Source organism: Rhinolophus ferrumequinum, chromosome 4, assembly GCF_004115265.2.
Source record: "Rhinolophus ferrumequinum isolate MPI-CBG mRhiFer1 chromosome 4, mRhiFer1_v1.p, whole genome shotgun sequence".
Lineage (NCBI taxonomy): Eukaryota > Metazoa > Chordata > Mammalia > Chiroptera > Rhinolophidae > Rhinolophus > Rhinolophus ferrumequinum.
In genome coordinates, this window is record NC_046287.1 from 96382596 (window position 1) to 96401053 (window position 18458).

At 35.3% G+C, this 18458-nt stretch overlaps 1 protein-coding gene across 1 annotated transcript in view; it reads right to left on the reverse strand.

Annotated features, from left to right (window-relative positions):
* PDS5B (PDS5 cohesin associated factor B) overlaps positions 1-18458 on the reverse strand; it is a 162059-nt gene that overhangs the window by 11173 nt on the left and 132428 nt on the right. The window contains exons 24-31 of the mRNA XM_033104721.1: positions 16643-16766; positions 11198-11402; positions 8522-8636; positions 6603-6735; positions 6133-6252; positions 5101-5163; positions 4380-4525; positions 1550-1655 (exon numbers count right to left, since the gene is read on the reverse strand). Of these exons, the coding sequence (XP_032960612.1) occupies positions 1550-1655; positions 4380-4525; positions 5101-5163; positions 6133-6252; positions 6603-6735; positions 8522-8636; positions 11198-11402; positions 16643-16766 (1012 nt within the window). The remainder of the gene's footprint in view (positions 1-1549; positions 1656-4379; positions 4526-5100; positions 5164-6132; positions 6253-6602; positions 6736-8521; positions 8637-11197; positions 11403-16642; positions 16767-18458) is intronic.

Consider the following 18458-nt stretch of genomic DNA (forward strand, 5'->3'; position numbering starts at 1 on the left):
AGGATACTTCAGTTGAAACTATATTAATAAGGCTCTTCTAGTACTTCTGAAAATGAAAGGCCTTCTTTATATCATAGATAAACCTCAAAGGCTCAGAAATTCAAAACTGTTCTACAAAAAATAGAAACTATTCTGCATTGTTCCATAAGGTAAAAGCAGATATGGAATTTATAGGCTATTAAGAATCAAAACAATGTTTCCCAAATTGTGGGGGAGTGCCAGTGTGTGGGTGTGGGTGGCCTAGCTGATGTTTCCAACAAATGGGAGAAACTATAAGCTCCCATGTAAAGCATTTTCAAGCATGTGGTACCCAACTCTCATAAATGATAATGAAGTTTTTTGCACTAAGTGAGAAGTAGGACTAGAAGACATAAACCTTTTCCAATTCAAGGATTCTCTTCTACAAATCCAGATAACAGCATTCCTTTCTGGCTAAGCGATAAATTTTTAATTCTGCTTGGGTGAAATTTTTAAACAGCCAATAAAAGTCAGAATTTACAGCACAGATAGTAAGGATTTAGTAAGAATTTTAGAATTATAATTTTCCTTAAGTGGAAAGAAACAATCTGGCAAAATAAATTACCAGAGAAACCTGAAAACAACTGAAAATAAACTTCTTGGGCTATACAATGTTGGGCCAGTGGAAGACAGAAAGGGCAGTGCTAGTTTAGAGAAAGCAAAAGTAATTATTTTATTAATAACCTTCCACCTCTATTAATTGAGCAAAATCAAACACATTAACTTTATTATTATGGTAATCATTAATCAAACATATTAATCTTTATGACAATACAACAGCAGCAACAACAATTCATTTGGGCTAATTCATTTATTCTGATAAACCTTACGAGGGAAGCAACCATATTTTACAGATCAAGATACTAATTCAGAAAACTTAATTAGTTACTTAAGAAGTGTTTACAGCTAATCTAGAAAGTCAAAATGTGCCCAGTTATTAAGGCCATCAGGTTTTGCTGGAATACATAACTGTATTCTGTAGCTGCACCAAAACTACCAAATTTGTCTTCAAATGACATTTACAAATAGTGTCTACCATACAAGCTATCACTGTTATTAAGATTTAAAAACGAAAAAAGGACTTTATGAGGACTGTAGCATTTCCTACCTTTATTAGAAGCTTATTTAAAGTAATTAAAGGCTCAAGAAATCAACTAAAATGGAGAAGCCTTTCAGGACCCTCATTCTATTCCCTTTCTCTAAGGCTAAGTGTAAGCTTATTATGTTTAAAAAAAAAACAAAACGAAACAAAAAACAAGCAGTTCTGAGTATGGAATTGGTATGTTTGATTCCAAAGTCCTAAAGAATCAAAATTACTTATTAGAATGACAAAAAAATACAAGAAATTCAATATACTTAAATTACATGGTCAACGATAATTATAAACTTAAATTTGTGATTAAAACCTTTCAAAGAAAATCATGTCAAATGTGAGCGTAATATCAACTGGTTTCAGTGTAAAAATTACTTACACAGTGAAATAATAGTAATCATTATTATTATAATGATAAAAGCAAACCAAATAGCTCACCCTTACAAGGTCAGAGTCGTCTCTCTTGTCACTTTTTTTTCCCGGCAAAGGTGAAGACATTGTGTAATCTTCATTTTCACTGTGATCCATTTCAGAACTATCAAGCCTTTCAATATAAACATTTGTAATTGTTATTATAATCAAATAACCTTAAAAACTTCTTCTGTTCTCTAGTGTAGCTTTATAGCTTTATGAAAAAAAAGGTTCATTCTAGTCAAAAAAGTATTGATTTTATACGATCATTATTTAGCACCAAATCAACAAGCAATGAAATACATTTAACAAAACAGGAAAATCGAAAATCACAAATTTAATTTTCTTCTTCAATCTTTCTAAAACCTAAATCCTATCTTTGAGTGGGAACGTAAAGCAAACTAAACCTTTTCTTGCTGGGAAGTTGTATTGATCTACATTACAGTTTGCCCTGTCCCCTGCCTCTCCCTTATCCCCATTCCATTTTTTCTTCTCACACTTAACACCCTCTAATATGCTAAAGTTATGATGTTTACTACCTGCTGACTACCTTCCCCTGCTAGAAAGTAAGCATGGATCCTCTATCAATTTTACTTACCAATGTACACTACAGCACTTGGATCAGTGCCTGGCATGGACTAGGCACCCAAAACACACTTGCTCTCATGCACTGGTACAAAGGCTCAGTCTTCTGTCATCAGTGATCTCATCCTTATTTGGTTTTAAAAAACCATGTAAACATCACTGAATCCTGAATTTCAGTCTCTGGCTCAGAAGCTGCCTTGAGTTCTAGAGACTCACATATCCAGTTGCCCAGTCACTTGAATTTCTAATAGGCATCTAAATTTTAAGACAGCCAGAACAGTTGGATGTTCTTCTTTTCCCCACCTTCCCAACACCCCCAGTCCAGGATCCTACATCTCAGTAAACGGCACGACCATCTATAGTGGAATTCAGGCAAAAAAACCCAGGACACATCCTTACACCCTCCTTTCCTTAACTGTTCACATCTAATCCATTAGCAAGACTATTTGGATCTAGTGAGAAAATAAATCCCAAATTTATGTACCTACCATCTTCCTTCCTCTTCATCCCTTTCCTATATTACTATTAGCTGACTCCTACTCAGGTTCTCTAACTCAATTCTAGCTCCACAAATAATCAGGGCAATCTTTTAAAAGCACAAATTAGATCACTAGATTCCACAACAATACCTTCTAGTTGTACTTAAAAATTAAATCCAAATTCCTTACATTACTCACAAGTCCAAACATCACCTGGCTACCTCTCAACTTCACCTCTTGCCATTACCTCTCTCATTCCTACTCTCCAACCAAGCTGGCTCATTCTCTTAGAAAATCCTAGCGAACAGAGGGAATTTGGAGAAAAAAGTGACAAAATAGTCTAGTCAAAGTCTGAAAGAAAGTTTAACCAAAGTATGACGAAATAGTAGGGAAAGTAGGTGTCATTTGTTTTGAATAACAATGGGAGATGAAGACAGGGTAAAACAACAATTGTCTTGAAAGCAAACAAGGGAGCCAATTAAGATTTCTGAGCAATGGAAATAACCTGAAACCAGAAACATTTAAAGAACTTCTCTAGCAGTGATATGATCTACATAGCCAGAAGAATAAGGACAGGAAACAGCCAAATACTATAATAACTAAAGAAAGGGAATGAATGAAATGATAGTGAAAAAGAGAAGTATAAAACATTGTAGAGAAAAATAACTGGCAGAACCTAGCATGGAGAGAGTCAAAGACAATTTTGAAGCTCTTAGCTTAGATGACTTGGGTGAATTAGATCATCTTTGATTCTAACCAGGAATTCAAGGAGAAAAACCAGTAATTTAGGAAATATTCTGGTCATGTTCTGGTATGAGAATGTCCACTAGAAAACGTGTACATGATATGGCTGAAGGGTCACTTAGGTATTAGCTGTTAATATGCATTAATATAGGAATCTCGAGTAAACAAGAGCTATAGACATAATTTTGGTTCTATTTCTATTGTATTATGTACTATTCAACAATTTATTCATTACAAGGAAATTAATAAGCTATTTTAGAATGTCTCCTCCCTTCTCTACTAATTCGTTATGAACAATGCAAAAGTCAACACAGTCTTTCAGAGTAGCTTAACAAAACCAATAAACAGTGGCAGCTTAGCCTGTACAAGTCTGTGTTGCTAACCAATGTTGTACTAAGCACTATGCTAAAATGAGACAGTGAAATGTGTTTCCTTTTCTTCTTAAAAAGAAAAACATTTCCTAGAGAGCATGATTTAAAAGTACATTTTAAAAACTATTTTTAAACAACCAAAAAAGTTTATACATGTTCATGGTAAAAAGAAACTTAAACCATACCAAAAAGTATAAAATGATCTCCATCCTGCACTGGATCGCCAGTAAGATGTGATGTATTCTTACCGAAACTTTATGCATATACAGCAAATGGGAATACAGATCCTTTTTAAAAACTCAAACACTGCAATACTGTTCTATTTGCCTTTTCACTTAACAATGTATCGTAGAAATTCTTCATACTAGCTCCTACCTCATCATTTTTAATGATTGTGTATTCCACTGTATAGATGTACCATCATTTAAGTGTTACAATTGATAGACAATGGAAATTAGATTACCCCCACAAGCTAGAATATGGAAGGCTAGATGGAGTACCTACCTGAGCAAGCAAATTCACACGAACTTGTAAATGGCCACTGATATGAAATGGTATGCACTGATTTCCACTCACTGAGGTTAGATATTTTGAGTTATTTTAGTTCTCATAGCCTTGTTGGGATCCGTAAATATAATCCTTACATTTACAAAAGGCTGATAGTTCTTATGTACGTACCTCCCCTTTATTCTTCCCGGAGAGCTTGGGTTTGAGCTGCTGCTGGCATTGCTGACCGTTTCCATCCTGGACGACTTTGTCTGGGACTGTTTGCCTGCTGACGAGAGCGGCTTATTAACCGCTCCCAGAACATTGGTTGTTTTAGGCTGAAAGGAAAAACGCATGTCTCTTTCTATTTGATTAAAGCCCAAAGACATTTACATGTAAAGAACTATTAATACCGTCTCTAGCAAAGTATTTACAATACAAATCAAGAAAATTGTGCCTATCCTTAAGCAAAATAGAATGATAAATGTCAGTTGAATGAATTAAAAACTGTACAGACAGCCTAAGAGTCAAGTTTCTTAGTTATTTGGACAAAAAGGCTTACACAGAAAGTGAGAAAAAAACGTATAGTCAACAAGGAAAATAGACAATTAGACTCTTGCTATGGAAGGACATCAGCAAATGCCTTTTAAGAGTTATACCTTGATACTACAGGATAAGATAATTAAGGATCAAAGTCCCTAGAGCTTTATAATAAGCTAAAAAAATAAGTCCATGTATTTTAGCTTACATCTACATAGTAAATATAACTATCTCTTACTAGTAAATGGAAGATATTTAATAGTATAACTTTAGATATACCAATTCTTAAAGAAATACAAAATAACATAATTATGCCAATAATCACACTAAAATAAACTACCGCATAAGAATTAAAACGATTCTCAAAACGTACTTTTCCAGGAGTGAAAAATGATTTCATTTCTGGAGGCAGGTAATTTTTGGTGTTACTGAAGTTCTACAAGCAAGGGAAAAAGATGTAGTCGGTGAATACTGAAACACTGTATCTGTGAGGAGGTTCAAAAGCCAACAAAGCATAGTGCAGCTTTTGTTTTAAAGTACATAATAAAATACATATTTATTTAAACCAAATAATCAGTTGAAACACAAATTTCCAGTCACTGATTTCAAATACTATAAGCTTAAACTAACCTTGTACCAACTCCAATATTAACGAAACATATTCAAGTTCTAACATGCTAGAGTCTAAGAGTGCGTCAGAAAGCACATGCTTCCGTAATAACTCCACAGAAGAGACCACATACACTCCTGCCATCTGAAACACAGCAGGCGAATGCTTACAAGCAGACAGCTGTTTTTAGTTACTGGGCGAATCTACAAGGCTGCTCCAAATTTCTATACACTAGTAAGATCTTAACTGGTATTTTGCTAAAAAAAGAAAAAAAGAAGGTAGTGGCGGTTTCTGTACGCGCAGTTACTCAATAGGCCTAGGTATATTATGATAGTCTAAGGGAGATTCTGGAAAACCTTTGACATCTCCTACAATACTTGAGTTTTACGATAGTGGGAACATTCCTGTCGCATTACCAGGGTCTTGGGCCTGCGTCAGTTCTCTGCTTGTGTCCTCACACCAGTTGTAAGTCTCAGTGAAGGCCTTGTAACTGCTGTCAGCACTCCCCTCCCTTCCCCATTTTGGGTCAACAGCCACTAACCCAGATCCATGCGCTTTACCCACCTTTCTGCCTGTGCCCGTAGACCGGCAGAACACTGAGCACAACTCTAGGTCCTGCTAACTAACCTTGACCTTGCTCGTGCCCTCCAGGTTGGCCCGTATTCTGGCCTTGAGGCGCTCTGCCCATCACATTCGTAGTAGGCCGGCTCTTGATCCTGATTCTTCATGACCTTCCCACAATCTAGTGCTTAGACGTTTTAGTTCAACTTACACGAAAAATTCTCAAATAACTACCTTGTCAGGCTGGGTGAAAAAACGAGCTGGCAGGACTGGGTCTTTAGGAGATTCCAAACTGTACGTGGTGCTCTTGGACATGATGATGTTCATGGCAACATCACACACAGTATACAGTTTCTGTAACGGCACGAGGAAAACAAGCTGCTTAAGTGGGCATCCTAGTCTCTGCATTAGGAGTAGTTCCAGAACATGCTTTCAGTATGCAGTTTTCAGTACAGTAGTGCTAAGTTAAAATGCTCACACCACTGGTTTCATTAGTTTACTAGCAACAGTATTACTACTAATTCTATACTAGCAATTCTATATTAGTAAGTTTAATTACGACTAACAGAAATACTATTAATTATTTACTACTAATAGAAAAGATAATATTTGACATTATCTACAAATACTATAGATGTTCCATCCGCTACATTCAAATGCTTAAATCGACATGGAATCATAACTATTTACAAAGAATTACATACTTCATTCATTTTTGTGTCATCTGGTCCTTGGGCATCCTTTGTTTGTTTAATATTTTCTACCATCTTTCTGATAAATGCATGGCTGTTATTTTCATTTTTAGCCATTAATATTTCTAAAACGAACCACAGACATCTAAGAAAAAAACAAAAAAGAAAGAGAAACAGAAAGAAAAATTGGTTGTTAAGTACAGATACAGTAATTCTAAATATAAATATAATGAACTCCGGGAGCGGAAAAAATTAAAAAGAAAACAGCTATAAGTCAACAGAGAAAAAAAGATACGTTACACATACATATCCCAACACATCAGCCATGTACGTTTGAGTTCATAAGAACCCTTCTCAAAGTCTCACTAATTTTCCCAGGGAGGAAGGTTAAAAAGAAATAAATGGTGGAAAGAATGAAGTGATCTTAACTTCTGGCTGTGACAGGAAGGGAAGACTGCTTAAAGGAATAAACTGGGCCATGAATAAAGTGAAGCCTCAAATACTCAAGACTGACTATAGTCCCAATTGGAAGTCTTCAAGAAAACATAACTACCTTACTTAATAGTTAAGAATCTTCATCAGTAAATTAGAGAGGAAAAAGTCATGGCTGACAACTACACACACTGTCTTTGCTTAAAGAGGGAAAAATTACAAGAAAGTTTTAGTTCTAAAGTTAGCTCCGTTTTAATGTTAATTACAAAAAAAAATTCTAGTATTTAAGAAAAAAACAAAAGTGCTTTGTCTCTGTATACAGACCAAATGGGACAGAGTTGTAGCACACAGAAAAAAAGCAATGGCAGAAGAAGAGAGAAATGCTAAGCAAGGTATCCTTCTAGAAAGGAAAAAAATAACCTTCAGGATCTCAGGTATAGAATAAATCCTTCTGGAGTGGCTGTCTCATAGACTGGAGCTACTCATGGCTGTACAGGGACAATTTAGAGATACAACCAAAAATGTTGAGTAAATTCTAAAGAATATTTTATCTGTTCCAAATTTCAACTGTCTCTGGAAAAGGGGTTGTTAGAAGTTTTCATTAGTTATAATTACTTTAACATAGAATTCATTTTGGGAGACCTAATTGCTTATTTTTAAAAAACAGAAACTGTGCCAAGTTATTAGTAATTTGATTTTATTTTCTTGAAGCATCTCAAATATTTAACTTTAAAATATTTCTATGAATTAAGAAATCAAGAATTATTTTCCTTTAATAGAAAGCTAAAGGCATAATAAATTAATTTATTTAAAATCACAAAGTCATCCTTTATTGTAACAGAAAAAGGACCAGGGTCTCAAACTTATTTAAAGAACTATACTTATCTTATAAAAATTTCTCTAAATATCATTATAGTCCTCTATTCCACACCTAGACACATATGCTTTTCTGGCCTCTCAATAATAATCTCTGAAAAAATTACAACCGTAATGAACTTTATTTAGAAAATCAGTGAAGTAGTAAGTGAGAGTGGTCCCTTGTTATCAACTTGGCCTATTATTAAATTGGACCATTTTCTAGTTCTTATGGAGGAAGATAAGTTACTGCATAGAAAGTGTGTGTTTATTGTGTGAATACAGGAGAGTATTACTTCACTCCACATGAAAATCTATACAGAGTTTTAGAAGAAGGTAGGAAAAGAACTGGAATGGAAACTTTTAATGGATTGCTTCAATAGAAAAGAAATGCCAGACTGGTAGAAAAATAGAACAGTATACAGTAATTATGCTATACTAAGTTTTGGGAAATTATGTAAGAAATGAAATATGAAGAGGTGGTATGAAAAAAGAAAAATAAGAGAACAAATAAGGGAAAGAACCTTCAATTCCTAAGAAATGAAAGAAATCTAATAAACTAATTACAATTGAGATTCCATTATCAGCAGGAAAAGGGAAAAAAACTTTCAGAAAACAGGAAAATGGGATGGAACAAGTCTTACTCTTTAACATCTTTAAGTTGTTCAATATCCTGTACTTTGACATAATCTGGGTCATGTGCCAAAAGGTGAATTGTATATGGAACAACATACTCTGGTAGAAGAGACAATAGTTTTTCTGAAAAAGAAAAAAAAAGAGAGAGAAATAAAACAAAAACAAAACAAAAACATCCAGGTTAGAAAATCAAATCTTACTGACTCGCTCTTTCTCTCTCTCTGATACTATTGTTTCCTGCATCCCAATAGTACCACAATACGGCTAGAAGAAAAATATATCGAAGTACCCAGTTGAGGTACACCACAAATTAAACAGTTTATTCATCCATCCATCCCTCCATCGTGTCCAATACTGAAATGCCTATTAAATGCACCATGTGCTGAGGTCACAGGACAATTCTTTCAGTTTTCAAATGCATATGGGAAAAAAGTGACCCCAACAAACTATATCTAAGACTAAGAAAGATAAGATCTATTTTTCTTATTATAAATAGCCCTATGTTCAACATTCCCTTGTAAGCTGCTGAGCAAAATGAAAAACTAGTAAATTTTTCAGAGTTAGTGTGGCACAACAGTAGAGAGTAAAGATTTTTGATACTATTTGTAGTATCAAAGTAAAAAGTATTTGACACTATCTGTAACAGAAGAATAGATATAAAAGAACAAACTTAAGAGTTTCTAGGACATTTTAAGTAAAAAAGAAACATTTTTTATAGTTTAAAAGATTTTTGTATTTTGACTGAGATCAGCATATTCCATTACAGGTTAGAACTGTAACCCTAACTAACTTTAATAAAGGTTATCTAAAAAGACTAGGCTGCATATTCTGAACATATCCTTTTACATTTCCTAGCTTCAAAATAAAATTTTAAATTAGATGTTCAACCTGGAGTACAATAATATATGTGTCAATGAGGTACCAAGTTCTATTTCTATTGCTGAACTCAAAGAGAATAGTCTGTGTGTAATATCATTCATTTCAAGATAGGTATGGAAGAAAAAAGTACCAAGGTTCAAAATTCAGTGAAACGCAAATTAAACTCTACCAAATATTTATTGACTGCTTACAATTTTTCAGGCTTACTATTTTAAATATAAAGATGAATAAGACTAGACAGAGCCCTAAAGCATGAATGGAGACAGAAGCTACACCTCAGTGTGGAAGGGGCCCTAACTTAGGAACAGCTAACAGCTACTGAGTACTTCTTTGGACCATGCATTACGCCAGGTGCTTTATATACGTAACTGTTTAATCCTCATAACAACCCTAAGAAATGAGTATAATTATACCAATTCGACAAATAAGGAAATTAAGGCTCAGACTGTTAAAATAACATGCCCAAACACAACTGGTAAATGGCAGAGGTGGGATTTGACTGCAGAGCACTCATTTTTAACAAGATGAGGAAGGAAGAGAAAGAAAGAGGGTCCCAGTGATGTGGTAACACCAAAACTATGTATTTTAAAGGATTTAAAAGGTGCAAACCACACTTGTTGGTTTTGTTTGTCTGTTTGTCTGGAAGGGGGAGGCAATTTCCAGACAGAGTTGACAACAGGGAAAATAGATGGCTGAACACATTTCAAATAATCCCGAGTACAAGGAGCATGACATTTATAGGAGGGAGTGCTAGAGAGAAAGCTTGAAACTCAGGCTGAGTGTGAACTATAAAGGGCTATGTTAGTGAGATTCAACTGGATCCTATGAGCCATGAAGAACCAGCACAGATTTCAAGCAGTCAGTGATACGCTCCAGTCTGCTTTAGAAAGGTAATTCTGATAGCTGTGTGGCACAGCTGGAGGTGGGTCGGGGCAGGGAAACACTTACAACAGGGATATACACCAATCCAAGAGAAATACAGCAGGCTGGGAGAGCTGAGGAGAAATGTTCCAAATAGCCAGAGGAAGAATGAAAGATTTGGTGACCAACGAGAAGGGGGAAAACATATTTCTTGTGACTTGGAAAACCGGATGATTTTAATGCTGTTAAATAAGTTGTAGAGGTCAGAGAGGCACAAAAACTAATAACGTGGATAGGGTGAAGTGAGCAGATTAAAAATAGGCACAGAAACATCTGATATTAACGTTCAGCTACAGGTGAGACCAACCAGCAAAGATCAAAGACCTGTATTTTTTTAAAAACTGAAAGACAGTACTTAGACCAGGGGTGTCCAAACTGCGGCCCGCGGGCCAACTGAGGCCCGCAATCCATTGTTAATTGGCCCGCAGCAAATTCCAAAAATATATTTAGGTTACTTACATAAACCAGGTGAGGCAATACGTACTTCACCTCGAGTGAGTGGCCCGGCTGTTTGTGTATTTTACCGCATTTGGCCCTTGGTGAAAACCGTTGAAAAAAAGTTTGGACACCCCTGACTTAGACTATGTATACAAATGTACACATTTCACTGTTCTATTAAAAGTACCTCCATCCAATGTCACTGCTTGTTTCCCTTGGCCATTTTGTCAGTTACACAGAGATAATGGGCTGATATTTAAATACCCACACATTTGTATTTTAAACATGAACTTTTAAAAGGAAAAGCTATTATTGAAAAATAGTAACAAGTTCTTATTCAATGAGTGTTGATTAGAATATAATAAATAACAGTAACATCATTTTGTGTTCTATAAAACAAAAGTGACAGGCAGGAAAGTAGACTTCTCCTTCTCAAGTATGCTCACCACTAACAGCTGCGTGCTGCTTCAGATACTCGCGTCGCACGTTTATGTTTTTTACCAGACACTGCCTGGCGTGAGCTCTTCTCTCTTTCACAGGGTCTTTGGCACAGAGTGCACAGATTGCCATGTATTCGAGGGGAAGCCGCAATCGGGAAAGGCCTTTGTGAAGTTTCTGAGCAAATACTTGTCTTACTTGGTAGCACTCATCCTGTGAAGACACAATTATTCCATCCCACATGTTATCCACATGGCAGCAAAAAGTAATAACTTCAGACACAAAATCTGCTATATCAGTAACCAGAGGGGTAAACGCAGCAAGTTTATCCATGACCATTGCTTCAGCTCACAAGACTGAGATATTGTGACAAGTTAATTTCTACGCGGGAGTATTTACCCGGACCCTAGTTACTACCAGTTACATGTGTCAGAAAATAATGATGGTGCTTCTAAAACAGATAAAACTCGTAAATATAAATCCACCCTAACTTAAATAAAGTATGAAAAAAAAAGTTTCAACACAATCTCATAGTAAGCTTTTTCATTTACCGAGCAACATAAAACTGTCCTATTTATATATTTTAGTTCTATTTTTTTAAAAAAACTATTCGAATTAAAATGCACAACTTTGAAGGCAAGCGTTACTAATTAATTTGAGAAACACAAAATTACTTTTTGTCCCCTAGCTAACAACTCCTCATGGTCACAACAGCTCCTGTATCCTCTGGAAAGCTGCAATCTCCACCTCCCATCCCCCTGTGCTCTCCTAGCCTTCTGTGTGTCTCAAGCATCGCATTTAGTACACAGTATTAAATCGGCCAGTTAACATGTCTGTCTTACCCATTGGTGCTCGTCCATTCAAGATAAGAATTATGCCTTTCCTCAGCTTTGTGCCTCTAAGCCAACCACAGTACCTGACAGATTATCAGAATTTATTCTAAACTACAGGGAAAAGCGCGGTATGACCTTTGAATCACATGAGACATACAGCGACCTTCCATGTGACACACAAAGACCTTTAAAATTATACCTTACCCTCTACCAATTATAACAAGGTGTGGAGTAGTTCATATTTTTGCAATTTTATGCACATTATTTCTTCTATCTTAGAATGTTCATTTTGTTTTTCTTCAAAACCTAGGTTATAACATCTTGCCGTCCTTATCTTTAAATCCTTATTTTATGTTATCTTTGTTCATTTAATTTAAACTTCAGTTTCTTATAATACCAAAAACCTTTGTAAAAAGTAGTCGAGCTTTCCCAGAAACACTATTATCTACCCTCACATTCAATGAAACAAGGTTCAAGTTAACGCACGCCTTCCTCAGTACCACTCCCATGGGGAAGAAGAATCTCCATCATCAATTATGTATTATAAAAATACCGAATTACAAACTGTATTCAGTGAACATATCACAAGTATATTCACATGTGAACAGACCACTCGTTAAAAAAATTCATCTCCACTCAAACATCCCTGCCCTACTTAGGTGCATTCTCAACCAAGACCATGTTTTTGTCACTCTCACCAGTCATTCAGGATCCAGTAACACAATGCAAATTATGACAATTGTGAATCATGGCAAAAGTAGGATTCCAAAAAGTCATTAAAATGATGTTAGAGAAGAACTGTCAAATCATATGCGAGACAACTGACAGTTAACAACGAAAGATGAGAAATTTGATGATGATGACGCAAAATATACATCAAAAGAGAATCAGCTGAACAAAGACTTAAAAGATGTGCTCCTGGGAACGGAAGAAGTCTTCAACTACTTGCTTTATGTAAAGATGATTATCCTTTTGACCGTTATAAAAGTTAAGTGTAAAGGACAGAATAATACAATTTTTATCAGGAAAAAACACTCTCAAAAAAGCAAACATTTGATACTTTCATGGTTATGGTTATACCAATAATTGGCTCAGTATTTTTTAAAAAAGGAGATGGTGTCTTATCCTACAAAATACTTTTCCCCAAAACAAAGTTCCAATCAAAGCTTTTATTCACTACTCACTATGAATAAAGTCTGAATTTTGAGTAGTCTGCATCTTAAGTAAATTTACATTTAGTGGCCTTTTCTGGTACAAATTATCCTTAGGACTACTTCTAGAATATTGTAAACAGTTCAATTACTTTGTATGCTGCATTTATTATCAATATGAATTTGTATTTTCTGTTTTCTAAGGTTACCTTCTTGGGGGGCTGAAGCCATGACTTACTCATCTTTGTATTTACATGGCTGACACAGTAAATCTGAATTGCAAATTCAAAAATACCTTGTTAATTTATTAAATAATGTTAAGATTCATATTATTGAATTTCCACCAGATTTACTTTCTACTCAAATACATGACAAAGGTCTCTGAGATACAATACTGCTTTTAAAGAACCCAACGCCAGAGAAACCACAGGCACATAAATAACTACCGCACAAGGCATGTATATATCAGAGGACTGCAGATAACACCCGCAGGAAATCAAAAGGAGAGCAGCTGTAAGAATCAGAGCAAGTTTTGTGCAGAAGATTGTGTCTGATCCTTGATTTACAGAAAGGGTTGGATTTGGATGTGTAGAAATGGGAGGGTGAAAAAAAAATTAGAGGCAGCAAACTACAGGCACACGAAAGAAAAAAAAAAAAGGTTCGGTTTCACCGAACTGAGAGTAGGTAAAGGGTAGTGTACTAAACAAGAATTTTAAATGTATGTTTGAGTTCAAATATTACAAGGGCTTGAACAGCAAGTTGTAAAATATATGTGACTTTTTCTGAGTATAAGCCGCTATACATATTTGACTAGGGGAATAACATGATCAGAACCGTGAGACGGAAATTCAATCAACAATAGAGAAAGTCTCACAATAATCTACATGAGAGCTAGTGATGGTTACAGCAATAAGAATAATTAAGAAGATATGAATAAAAAGATATAATAGAAATCACAGGACAGAATTATCTGCCCTTTTGCAATAAGGTGCAATGGCAAGCAAATAGTCAAATATAAATCTTCTTGTAGGTCTAAAAAATGCTAGTCATATTTACTTAATGCTATTGAGGCTCTATAGTCAGAAAAGAGTAGATCTGAGAAATATTATGAATTCAGTCTTATAGTCATTGAAAATTAAAATTTGAAAATTCTGTTTAGCATTAAAAGTGGGACTGAAGGCTTAAAAAAAGTTAATGTTGCTAGTACAGGAATCACCTACATAAAAAATAAGATGGCCAAAGAAGAATGTATAAGGGGAAAAGCCATGGAAAGATCCTCATAGAACACATGCCTCACAAGGAAAAGAGAAGAGTCAGAAAATGTAGTCAGAGAAGTACAACAAAAATAAGGGGACAGAAACCAAATAGTTTCAAGAATAAAGCTGCAATGAGCTGTGTCAGATGATGCAGGAAGGACATGGGCAATGAAGACCAATGTCATTGGATTTAGGGACTTTAATAGAGCATTTCTGGAAAACAGTGCAGGCAAACGAGTGGTGAGGTGTGAGAGGTAAGAGGGTGAGAGACAAAGATACACGTTTGGAGGTTTAAAAATAAGAGACAGGCATGTGGTTTAAAGGATTAGGGAAACGTTTGGTTTAGAATAAAATAAGGTAACCTCCTATGTTTGTAAATTGTGAGAATATGCTGATAAGTAACTTCTAACCATTAATTCATGCTCCACAGTCAACAGACTTCCAAAGCAAGAAAAGAAAGTCTCTAGAAGTTTAATAAGTGCAAATGATTTTCACACATGGTGGAAGTTTAACATGTTTGCACATACTATTACACAAAGTTTCAAACAAAGTCTCTCTTTTTACATATTTCCGGATTTTCTTGGTTTTTTAAAAAATGTTCTACTTCAATACTAATAGCACCAATACCCTAAGAAATATCTGACTAAGAATCTGATAAATCAACAGAATGCAAGTATTACCAATTTAAAAAAATAATCACTTTGGATGTTTTATTCTACAAAATTTAACACATACTTTAAAATTTTTCACCTTCTTGCAAAATAAGATTATCTCCAAAATTAAGGGGGAAAACTAAACCAGAAAATCCTGGGCTCCTCAAAAATCTCATTTCTCAAATGGTTTAGTCTAATATCTGAATAACAACACTGAACCTAAAACAAATTATCAACAGGATTTGCAATAACTTTTAAAGACTGCAAATAACCAGAAATTGACAAAACAATTACAATTAAAAAATAGGTAATAGTTTTTATGTAGGGATACACATAAGCTGCAATTTTTAAATAAGCAGATAGAAGGGGGATAGAAAGAAAACTTACAACAATCCCTGAAGTAAATGCCAAATTCTTACATACACTGAAAAAGAACAGGAAAACTAAGTGTAAAATAACCAAATTATGAATGAAAAACTCATACTGGAACATCATATTTACTATTATGGAAGCCCTTTTTCTTTAGTTTTCTCAATGATGCCAATAACTTATAAAGTGATATTGTTCAAATATTATGTTTCTCTAACATGAAACCCACAAGACTGGAATATGAATCCTTTAACATCCCTGTTAATAATTTGAAATTTTAACTCACTGAGTAATAAAGAATGCTTTTTACCTAAAATCAATGTCATTATTATAAAACTATAAACTTCTATATTTTTTCTTCCTTTGAAAAATTAAATATATTCAACACTCATTATGTGCACATTCTGCATTTGTGAATTTACCTACTCACTAACATTTGTAACCCCCAAAATCAGCACTTGTGACGTTTTCACGGTCATTCCCAAGTGAATGCACCGAGCAGCCAAAATGTGAGCTGCCGGGATGTGTCCAGCGGAGGCTGAACGAGGCCATGCTCTGCCCTCTGGTTTCAGCGCGTGCTATAAACGAGTGTCCTTTTGGTGGTCTACGTAGTGCCACATTTTTCACACTTTTGTACTTTTGGTTGCTGACTTTGTTTAAAATAGCTTCCAAGCAGAGTGTTGAAGTGCTATTTAGTGTTTCTAAGGGCAAGAAGGCTGGGATGTGCCTTCTGGAGAAAATCCGTGTGTGAGATAAACTTCCCTCAGGCATGAGGTGCAGTGCTGTCGGCTGTGAGGTCAATGTTAAGGAAACACCTATACATTAAATAAGGTGTCTCTAGACAGAAGCGCACATCAAACAAGGTCATGCACTGACCGATGGATAAAAAGGTTGTGACTAGACACCTGCAGGAACCCCCCCATCTGTCCCGTGAGCAACGGTTCGGTATTTGCTAATTCAGTGCTTGGAATGACTCTGTGGAACAGAAGTACTACAAGTAATGAGAATCAACTGTACCATGTTAGCAACCCAAAACTCAAACGACAGTTTTAGAACTTGGAAATGTTTCTCCTCCATAACATTTTCAAAACAAGATATACACATTTAAGATGTGTATCTCTACGTCACGGAGGACTTGTTTCTTCTACAGTCAGGACCCCGCAGACTCCTGCTCCGAGCAGCCCTCCTTACATTGATCGCTAACGCGCACAGCTGGTACTGTTCCAACGTGATGATTTCATGGTAGCACGGTTCCTGCGCCAGCTTCACAATAGCACTCCCAGCAGCGAGCCGCAGGCGTGACATGTCTGGTTTACTGGAAAAGAAGCAAAAGCGAGTATAAATTATATTTCCAAATGTCCGCACACAAACATTCCTGCTTTCTATAGCTAATTTTGTAACAATTCCTCTGGCCAAGAAAAGGGCAGAAAACAAGTTAGGGATACAAAACGAACACCATATTGTGTTGATCTGACTTTGGAAGGTAGTGTCTAATACTACTGAGTTCTTCTCTGGAATGTAAGTCTGTGTTAAAGTCATTTAATTCTCTCATCCTACAAAAATAGCTTTCACCCAAGCCTAGAAAAAAATTTATTTGTTTAGTTGTTATGCGTTTGCTTACATATTAGGCATAAAAATGCTCTAACTTGCTAATCAGTCAACTGAAACTACTGTGCTAAGTACAAAAGAAGAAGAATGAAAGCACGTAAGTGGATAAAACACTACCATTTTCATCTGGAATTCAACTTTTCCAGTATTACCAAGAGGCTCCTTTAAGTTTAAGGAAAGAAAACTTCTACTAAATGGGACACACTTTACAGATTAGCAACTGGCTTGACTAGTAACTACATTTGAACAACCCTTCCACATTAGATGACTTACAGGATCTTGGAGGAAGGAGGGAAAGTTGTAACTTAGTCTTCCAAGATCTAATATCTAATTGGTTTAAGCCCCTTCTTTTCTCTAAGGATTATGTAAAAACACTGACTGAATGCATGACACCACTAATGTGTTCTCAAGTCACAGGTCCCAGAGCTGGTTTTCATTTCATCTATAGTAACATCCTAAGAGCTGTTCTGAGGTAAATCACTCCACCAATGTTTTCTTGTTGCAGTTTATTTAGTATAAAAAGAAATAGTTATAATTAAATACTTTACAACTAAGTTTCTGAAGACCAGGTTTCTATATAAAGCCTTGTTTAAACCTGCAGAACCAATGTAATTCACATCCACTTGCAGAATTCAAGCACACATTTAATTTTAAGGAATACCATGAATAAAAACAGATGAGATGAGATCTAAATATGTACATAAATAATGTAATTAATAAATCTAAGAGGCAAAAATGTATTCATACTAGGGAAATTTTTTCCCTCCCATTATTACGTAAATCCTGAACACTGGCATATGCAAATTGTAAAAGTAGAGAAGGTGAAGACAATTCATTAGACTAAAAGAAAGCAGACAGATGAGTTGTACGTGTGGAATGGTACACAAAGTTTTATGCAAAAAGTACACCAGGAGCAAAATATACAAGAAAAATACAAATGAAGATGGAAAGGGAGAAAGCAGCTGGCAGTCACGTTTTTTTAATACTCTCTCAATAAAGTCTTTAAGCTAGCAATATTAAGTGGGGAAGAGTTATCCTCTTATTTTTTTATTACCAATTAGAAGCAATAAATGGCACTTGTGTTTCCACAGAAGCCCAATTTCTAAATTTTAGCTAGCCCTGACATAATAAGCACTACCACCATCAATACTTCTAATTACTATGTGCTAGGCAGTGTTTTAAATACCTTAAATATACTAACTTATTCAATTATCATAAGAGCTAGATTGATAGGTTATAATCATTCTCTATGAGGAAACTGAGGCACAGAGACGTTAAAGTAACTTGCTAAAGGTCACCTTGCTAGTAAGTGGTGGTGTCACAATTTGATTCTGGGCTCCAGTGTCTATATTTCCAAACACTGTACTACACTACGTCTTTCAAACAAAACAAAAACAAA